Source organism: Nannospalax galili, unplaced genomic scaffold (genome assembly GCF_000622305.1).
Source record: "Nannospalax galili isolate Female #2095 unplaced genomic scaffold, S.galili_v1.0 scaffold786, whole genome shotgun sequence".
Lineage (NCBI taxonomy): Eukaryota > Metazoa > Chordata > Mammalia > Rodentia > Spalacidae > Nannospalax > Nannospalax galili.
The window spans coordinates 1652243-1660591 of record NW_008355774.1 but is presented as its reverse complement, the minus strand read 5'-3'; the positions used below and the strand labels follow the sequence as shown (position 1 = coordinate 1660591).

General features: G+C 56.6%; 3 protein-coding genes across 6 annotated transcripts in view; 2 read left to right on the top strand and 1 right to left on the bottom strand.

Annotated features, from left to right (window-relative positions):
* Positions 1 to 1571, top strand: part of Wdr6 (WD repeat domain 6) — a 7285-nt gene extending 5714 nt beyond the window's left edge. The window contains exons 4-6 of the mRNA XM_008853220.3: positions 22 to 138; positions 230 to 348; positions 434 to 1571. Of these exons, the coding sequence (XP_008851442.1) occupies positions 22 to 138; positions 230 to 348; positions 434 to 927 (730 nt within the window). The 3' untranslated portion in view covers positions 928 to 1571. The remainder of the gene's footprint in view (positions 1 to 21; positions 139 to 229; positions 349 to 433) is intronic.
* Dalrd3 (DALR anticodon binding domain containing 3) lies at positions 1107 to 4300 on the bottom strand. The gene is made up of 12 exons (XM_008853219.3): positions 4119 to 4300; positions 3743 to 4038; positions 3373 to 3623; positions 3210 to 3289; positions 3002 to 3130; positions 2430 to 2503; positions 2263 to 2324; positions 2046 to 2128; positions 1786 to 1962; positions 1598 to 1711; positions 1423 to 1491; positions 1107 to 1325 (listed from the first exon to the last, which is right to left on the bottom strand). Exons 1-12 carry the CDS (start codon positions 4281 to 4283, stop codon positions 1206 to 1208), a joined length of 1620 nt encoding a protein of 539 aa, XP_008851441.1. The 5' UTR covers positions 4284 to 4300; the 3' UTR covers positions 1107 to 1205.
* A 1820-nt stretch (positions 4301 to 6120) lies between these two features.
* Positions 6121 to 8205, top strand: Ndufaf3 (NADH:ubiquinone oxidoreductase complex assembly factor 3). Of its 4 annotated transcripts, XM_008853215.3 has the most exons (6): positions 6597 to 6748; positions 6990 to 7172; positions 7274 to 7469; positions 7628 to 7694; positions 7783 to 7883; positions 7963 to 8205. In XM_008853215.3, the coding sequence occupies exons 2-6, from the start codon at positions 7096 to 7098 to the stop codon at positions 8077 to 8079; spliced, it is 558 nt and encodes a 185-aa protein (XP_008851437.1). In that variant the 5' UTR covers positions 6597 to 6748; positions 6990 to 7095; the 3' UTR covers positions 8080 to 8205. The 4 variants fall into 4 exon arrangements, 3 of the variants coding, with proteins under 3 accessions (XP_029412033.1, XP_008851437.1, XP_029412032.1); XM_029556173.1 differs by lacking the exons at positions 6597 to 6748; positions 7963 to 8205 and adding an exon at positions 6121 to 6413 and having other exon boundaries at positions 7274 to 7486; positions 7783 to 7856; XR_003847061.1 differs by lacking the exons at positions 6597 to 6748; positions 7963 to 8205 and adding an exon at positions 6128 to 6413 and having other exon boundaries at positions 7274 to 7514; positions 7783 to 7855.
* Positions 8206 to 8349: the final 144 nt, after the last annotated feature.

Sequence of the window (8349 nt, the reverse complement as noted above, 5' to 3'; positions counted from 1 at the left end):
TTCCCCCCCCCCCCCCCCCAGGCTCTTTCTCTTGCAGGACTCTGGAAAAATTCTGCAGCTTCTTGCTGAAACTTTCCACCATAAGCGGTGTGTCCTCAAGGTCCACTCCTTTACCCATGAGGCACCCAACCAGAGAAGGTGAGGGGCTGAGAGTTCTGCATGGGTTGGGTGTGGGGTCCTGTTGGCTCTCGATCCCTCACTGATACAGCTGCTCTTTCCTGGCTCCTAGGAGGCAGATGCTGTGCAGTGCTGCTACAGATGGCAGCCTGGCCTTCTGGGATCTCACCACTGCATTGGACCGTGGCTCTACTACCCTGGAGCCTCCAGCACACCCTGGCCTTCCCTACCGTGAGTACCATGGCAGCCCTTGCTACGTGTCACTATCCTTACACAAGAAGCAAGCAGGGACCTAACAGCCATTTTCTTCCTCCAGAGCTGGGCACTCCATGCATGACCCTCCAGGCCCACAGCTGTGGAGTCAACAGTCTGCACACGTTGCCTACACCTGAGGGCCACCATCTGGTGGCCAGTGGCAGTGAGGATGGCTCCCTCCATGTCTTTGTGCTTGCTGTGGAGATGCCAGAGCTAGAAGAGGCTGATGGGGAGGTTGATAAGGAGGCTGATGGGGAGGCTGAGGCTGAGCTAGTGCCCCAACTGCGTATCCTAGAGGAATACTCTGTCCCCTGTGCACATGCTGCCCACGTGACGGGCCTCAAGATCCTAAATCCAAGCCTCATGGTCTCAGCCTCCATTGACCAACGGCTCACCTTCTGGCGTCTGGGGCATGGTGAGCCCACCTTCATGAACAGCACCGTGTACCATGTACCAGATGTGGCTGACATGGACTGCTGGCCTGTGAGCCCTGAGTTTGGCCACCGCTGTGCTCTTGGGGGCCAGGGGCTTGAGGTTTACAACTGGTATGACTGAATTATCTTAAAACGGCTGGCGTGCATGCGGTCTGCACACAGACAGTGGAGCAGGGATCAACTGTGACAGTGTACTTTGAGGTGACGTGTAGTGCCATTGGTTCCTGACTTGAGAGCTGGAGGTTAGTAGAGTGCTGAATAGATGGACCAACACCATGCTCCACTCTCCACAACAGGACAGAACTGTAACAGAAGCAATTTATTTTGGCTTTACACTCCCAACATCTGTGAGGTTTTGTTTTCTAGTTGATTTTTAAAACATTCCCAGTTATTGGGCCCTTAGATACGGCTCAGCGGAGGGAGGCCCAGCATAGCCAGGCCTGTGTGGAACACTTCACGTACAGCCCTCAGAAGCTGAAGGCGGGCAAACATCTGACCAAAGAGGTGTGGTCGGGGCTCCTGGAGGAAAAGGACATGCTGGTCTCAACCACTATTCCCCTTGTCTTTACCCTGTCTCCCTGCATCTCCCACAGACCCTGTTTTGCTGTGAGCTTACCCCTAGGATGTGTACCCGGTTATAGTATGAGCTGAAATCCATGCTGAGCTGCACCAGGAACTTACACACCTAGAGACAGAGGCTGAGTCATTGAACTGTTGTCCTTGCTTTTGTGTCCTAGCCCAGAATAAAGAATAGAGTTTATAGTGTCTATGCCTGATATTTTGTGCCTCACCATCTCTGTGCGAACAGTGATGTGGAGCCCTGGGGTTGTGCTAGCCAGGCTCACAGTCTGGTTCAGCTGGTCCAAGAAGGGGAGGACACTGTTGAAAAGTAGCAGCCACTCACCCTGTAGGGAACGAGGGTGCTAGGAAGGAAGTCCAAGCCTTCTGCTTGTGCCAGCTGCTCAGAAGGGACACTCACCTCATCATGTAGCAGGGAGAAATCCAGACTGCTCACGAGTGGAAAAGTAGGGTACAGACCTTGTTCCATGCCATGCTTGTAACCCTCAAAGAGTGTGGCAAGTCGGGCACAGTTATACATGACAAAAGTACCACTCTTTGTGCCCTTTGTGGAGATGGTGCTGTTGGCCAGGAGGAGCTGGGGAATGAGAATACAGCTGCAGAGATGACAGACCGACAGACACCATAACTTCTCAGCCTTAATCCTATGCCCAGGCTTACCTGGCTCTGTGGAGCTGTGCTTAGCATCTCAAACTTGATTGTGGCCACAGAGAGGATCTCAAAGGTGTCTGTCCAGGCTGGGTCTGAGGGTGGGGGATATAGGTTGGTCAGTGTCTACAGATAAGTAACAAGGGGCAGAGGTATAAATGACCTGCTTCCCCCCACCCCCCCCGCCCCCGACACTGCCTAAGAGCACAGCCAGGGTCTCCCAGGTTACCTTGTGCCAGAGCCCCACCATGCTTCAATACTGAGGCCTTGTACACCTGACCATGTCGGAGCCTGTATTTTGTGTAGAAGAAAGCCAGTGAGCAGGGTCCCAGTGAAGGCCCTTACTCATCCCAACTACCCCTGGCTCTGGGTAGCCTTCCTCCCAACCTTACTCACTTGTAATACTCAGGGGCCGTCATCAGGTTACCAGGTACACCAGCTACTTTCACTGGGCCACAGACCAGGTGCTTCTGTGAAAGATGGCAAGGGCTCAGCCCAGGGGTTGCAACCCTTCAGCCTTTGTAGTGTTGCTACTCCATCTTAACTCCCCCAAACTGTGACACCAGGCTTAGTATCTCTCCCTGAAGCTTAGGCCCTCAAGACACAGTCCAGCTTGCTCCTATTAGGATGTGCCTTCAGACCCTATCAGGATTTCTGCTCCTGCTGCACAGGCCCACTTAACAATTCTGTTTTGGTTTTTTTTTTGGTTGTTTTCTTTTTTTGAGACAGGGTCTCCCTGTAGCCCCAGCTGGCTTGGAACTCCCTATGTAGACCAGGCTGGCCTTCAATTCACAGAGATGTCTGCCCTCTGCCTCCTTAATGCTGGGATTACAGGCATGCTCCACCAAGCAGCTCAACTTAAAAATTCTGTATCCCACAAAGTCATGCCCTGGAACCCTTTCGCTAACAGAACTTTGAGTTTTCAAGGACCCTCTGAGGTTGGATGAGTTCCACCATCAGTAACAAACCTGCTTGACAGGAGCCTGGTCATCCAGTTTCTGCCAAAGCAGGTCCAACTTTTGTTGTTGGAACTCCTCCTCACAGCTCACCACGTGTATAACCATGCAGCCATCTGTATTGGCATCTGAGTCCCCAGCCTTAAGAGATGATGACAGTTAACTACAAAGATGCATGAGACCAGGTTTGTCAGAGGTCTACAAAACAGGAGCCACTAACCAGGCCTGGGTAGCTGTCCTTTGGCCAATGACACACTGCCTCCTGTAGTTCAGACAGTATAGAGAGCAAATCCTCAGTCACTACAGAAAACAGAAAGGTGCTGAGGCTGCCCAGCGGTTCAGAGCTGTATACCCACTCTACCGGTTTCTGGCCCCTGTCCTACCCAGACAGTTGTCTATGCTTGGGTCATAGCCAGCCCGGCAGTCCTCTTCTACCAGTTTCTTCAGGCACAGTCGGCCTAAGACGCCAGGGGGCAGTGCTTTCCCCGCAGGAACAGAGGTAAACTCTGCAAGCATCCAGGACTTCAGGGTTTCTGTTGTGCTCTCCGAGGCAGTGGGCCAGTCCACTCGAAGTTGTTGCAGGAAAGTGGACATGTGCCGTTCCCGCACAGAGGGCACTAGACGCACACATACCCTGCAAAGCAAGGTGGCTGCCTTAGCCTGAGTACTAGGCCCAGATCACCATGACTTCCCACCTGTGGCTGTCCCAAAAGGTCCCATCTTTTGCCATTGTGGCCTCGAGCACGCGCTTACCCGTGAGCGCGCAGCGTTCTCGCTAGATGATCGGCCACAAGCACCGCACGCAGCTGGCTGAGGCGGAGTGCGTCTGGCCTGCAGCGCAGTGCTGGGCAATGTAGGACGACTCGCGGGCCTGATGAGGCAGGCTTGGCGGGGGTAGCATAGGAGGCCACGGCGCCCAGAACGCGCTCGAATACGGCGGGCCGCTGCAGCTGCAGCGATAAACCCGCGGATGTGGGTGCGCAGCGCCACACCGGAGCTACACCCGGACCCTGCAGGCAGGCGACGGCCTGGAATACACTCTGGGGCACCTACGGGCAGATGGGCGTGTGGGTGAGCCGCGGCTTCCCGGTCACCCCTGGCCGGAGGTCCCCACCCGGCGTGCACCCACCTGTCCATCCCTGAAGTGCGTCTGTAGCGCATTGCGCGGCGCCAAGAAGTCTCGGACGCGCAGGTGCCGGGCGTGTGTTTCCTTGAACCACACAGGGTTACCAGGCCCTACCGCCGCATTAAGAGCCTGCAGTGTCTCCCCCACCCCAAGGCGCCCTGTCGCCATGGCGACCGGAAGAGGAAGTAAATTATCGTAGAACTTCCGGGAGTCGGACTGGCAAGGGCGGGTGTGGAGGCTGTGGACCCTCCTGAGTGGGCCGGTGCGCTCCAGCGAGTGGGCTACGCACAACCTGCTGCCTGCATTCGTGATCCCCAGATCCGAATCTCAGGGTCCTTTTTTTGCGGCTAGGATTCTTTCATCGTGGCCTCCAATTAGTAATTTGAGAAAGGATCTTCGCGACCAGGAGGTGGCACAGGCAAGGCACCTTGTCATCGAAGTCTCACATCTTTGTCCCTATGTGGTTTCACCCCGTCCCCCGCCATTTAACGATTAAAAGGTCAGAACTCGCAGACGGATTGTCAATGGAATAAGGCATGAAAGACTTTCACGGCCTACTTTTTAAAATGTTGTATTCTGTAGCTTCAGATAATTTGCACGCCTTGAGGTTTGGAGTGTCTTTATTCTCAACAAATGCCCACGTTGATAGAATCGCCTGTCTCGATATCTGAGGAATTAAGAGTCATCGTGATGGTTTTCCAGGATTACTAGCCTTTAACGTTTCTCCTAGGTTTTACCAGCACCTTTGACACTTCGGTTTGGGGACAACTAAATGTAATGATGAGAAGACTCTGCTAAGCAGACCTCAGTTGGGGCATCTTGCAGGAAAGGTTTCCTCTGTCCAAATGCTTCAATTTCAGTGTAACTTGTTTCCCCTTCCCCAATGGACAATGAATCTGACTCTGCTCTGGAGCAATGGTAGTGCTCACAGCTCTAGAGAGAAGGGAAATCTAGGGATAGGAAAAGTTTGGCAAGGCTCCTCTCTCTGGTTCAGGACTGTAAGGCCCTGCTGGGAGGTGCCGAAAGAGCACTGGGCGGACACGACATTCCCGATGGCTTCTTTGGTGCCCACTCAACGGGAGTGATCGTGTCATTCCAAAGCACTTTCCATGCTGTGGGCACAGCTGCTAATAGGGTTAGGGGCCCACCAGCAAGTTGGCGACTTCAGCTATTCTCCGTCCGTGAAGACGGTTGGGGTGGGTTTTCCCCAGGAAGTGAAGGGCTATCTTTAGCGAGCTGTGGGCTGGGAGGCCCTGTGGGACTCGCGGCCATTGAAGCCCCATTGAGAGGACCCAGAACCTCCCTCTTCAATGTTCTCCGGGGTGTTAGGGGTGGTCCAGAGGGGTCCATCAGCCCGAGCTCTTCGACGTCTCTGCCTACCACCATCAGCCTGAGGGCGCACATGAGAGATGGAGACCAGAATGGCCCTGTAGTGTGTTTAAGGGCAGAAACCACCTCATCTGGGCCAGGGCGCTGCTCAGGCAGGAGAGCAGGGAACGAAATCCAAGCGCAGCTGGAATGCTCTGGAGACAACAGCTGCTTTTGGGATTCCGTTGCCCGCTGTCCAGCCGTTGGAGGAGGGCTTCTGCCCCCAGGTCACTTGCCCTGGGAATAAACCGGAACCCGCCCATCCCTTCCCAGTGGGTAGAGAGGAGTAGGAGGTGTAATCCAGTCTAGTGAGAATGAGGCGCTCACCTGGGCCCCAGAACAATAGGAAAGAAGGTGGGGACCGCCCCTGGGACCAGGTCCCGATCCGGATTAGATCAGAAGGGCAGGATTAGCCCTGTCGGTCCCACGCAGCAGGAGCCACTGGTGAGGTGATGGTGGCGGGGCGGGCTTCCGAATCCGCCAAAAGGGAAGTGCTCCCGTGGGACCCGAGAGGAAGTAAACCCGCGCGTCCTCTTGGGGGACACCCCCAGGCTCGGGGCCCTTTGTCCGGTGACGCTGCCAGCTCACTAAGTGCCAGGGGCCAAATGGGCCCACATAGCAGCGGCAGAGACCCCGAAAACCCACTGCAACCAGCCCTGACAGACCCACAACCAAGTCCCGACTACGCCGAGCATCCAACCCATCCAGCCCTGCGGAGAGCGAACGCGACAGTGTTCCCCTGAGGCCACGACAGAAGCGGTGCGCGGAGATGCCCGAGCCCCGCGCGGCGCCCGCGACTCTTGCGCCACTAGGCCCTAGACTCGGCTCAAGACAGGGGGAGGGAGACTCTCGGGCCGCGCATGCAGAGCGAGAGAGGGCAGGGCGATGCTCCAGGCGCTGTCTGCTTCACGTCTGGTCCGGTTCGGCCAGGTCAGTCCCACCCGAACAGCTACACCAACATTGACACGGCGTGCCCTTCCGCTGGCTCTAGCTGGCCGCAGACTTGGAGCCATTTTAAGCAGCAATCATCTGGCCACACCCCCTCGTGCTCCCTCGAAGCCAATCCCCGCTCGGCCACGCCTCTCAAGGAGCGCCGCGCCGCCGCCAACGGTCGCGCGGCTGACCGTTGGGGAGGGCAGAGATTTCGAGACTATCTCGAGAAACCTTAGCCACCTGCCCCGCCCACTGAGTCCGACACCCCAAAGCCTGGGATTAGGGGCCTGGAGGCTGGCCACACCCCGGCCAGGTGTTCTCATTGGGACCAGGTGCGCAGCAGCCCCGCCCCAGGTCCCCCAGAGCCCTGAATAATGGATGAGAAGCCCGGGGCCAGGCCGTGCCCCTGGCCTAGACAATGCCCTGAGGACAGCCGTGCGACCAGGTGTCCCCGCTCCTTAGGGACGGTCGACCGGGGCTGGGGGCGGGGCGGGCGGCAGGTGCTGACTCGGGAACCGCACCGGGGGACCGAGCCTACAGAGACCGATGTCCATATCCCCCCACGCCGACCAGGTTGCGTGGCGCCCTCCGGGACGCAGGGGGCGCTGTAGCGACGCGGGGCCAGGCTCCACTACCTTCCCACCAACCCTGCGACCCAATCACTACGCGCCCGGCAACTATGGCGGGTGCTCTTGCGTTTCGCTGTCTGTATCGAGCGCGACCGGCGCCGCATAACCCGCACGTGGACCGGCTATGGTGAGCCCCCTGCCCCGCCCCTAACCATCTGGTTCCCGGACCTGTCCGCCCGCCAGAGGGATACCGCCTGGCCAAGCGCCCCTGACCCTCCCCTTCCACAGCAGGGCCCCTCGGCGAGGGCACCGGCTGTCCCCGGTGGATGACGAGCTGTACCAGCGAACACACATCTCTCTGCTGCAACGCGAGGGTCATCAGACCATGTACATCGACAGCTACAACAGCCGCGGCTTCACGGTCAACGGAAACCGCGTACTTGGGCCGTGCGCGCTGCTCCCGCACTCGGTGGTGCAGTGGAACGTGAGCCCCACCTCGCAGTGAGGAAACTGAAGCCTAGAGTCACAAGTCCTGTCCCTGCTTGTGTCTCTGGAAAACTTAGCTTTGCGGTTGTCCTTTAGTGTACTGGGGGTAAAGACTGCGTAGATTTGTCGTGTTAAATGGCTTTTGCCCCTGTACAGGTGGGATCCCACCAGGATATCACTGAAGAGAGCCTCTCTCTTTTCTGGATGCTGGAGCCCAGGATAGGTATGGGGGAGTGGGTAGGGCGGAGCTGGAGTCCCAGGTGGTCATCTCGGTCCCTGAACGACTTGGCTTCTGTCCCTCCCTTCTCTAGAGATTGTTGTGGTGGGGACTGGAAACAAGACTGAGCGGCTGTGCTCTCAGATACTACGGGCCATGAGGCAACGGGGCATCGCTGTGGAAGTGCAGGACACGGTAGGTCCCAGGACTTGGAAATTCTACCTAGAACCCAGGCCTAGCCCCAGGCAGGCTAATTCTGGTATTTTCATTGCAGCCTAATGCCTGTGCCACTTTCAACTTCCTGTGTCATGAAGGTCGAGTAACTGGAGCTGTCCTTATTCCCCCTCCTGGAGAGACTTCACTCACCTTTCTAGGCCAAGCTGCAAAATGAAGCAGCAGGAGCTGTGAAAGAGGGCATTGGCACTTTGCACAGTGCAGGCATTCCCAGTGCTTTCCCTACTCTTGGCACTTTTAACACTTGACATGGTTACCTAGATAATAATTTATACATCTCGAATTTTGTATCAATTGTGTTGCTGGCTGAGGGCTGCCGAGTCACTGGGGGGGGGGGGCCCTTGGAAAAACAGGTTTTCAACCCCACCAAGGGTGGGGGGATTCTCTGTCCCCAGAAAGCCTGGGCGGTTTTCTTATTTTAAGTTAG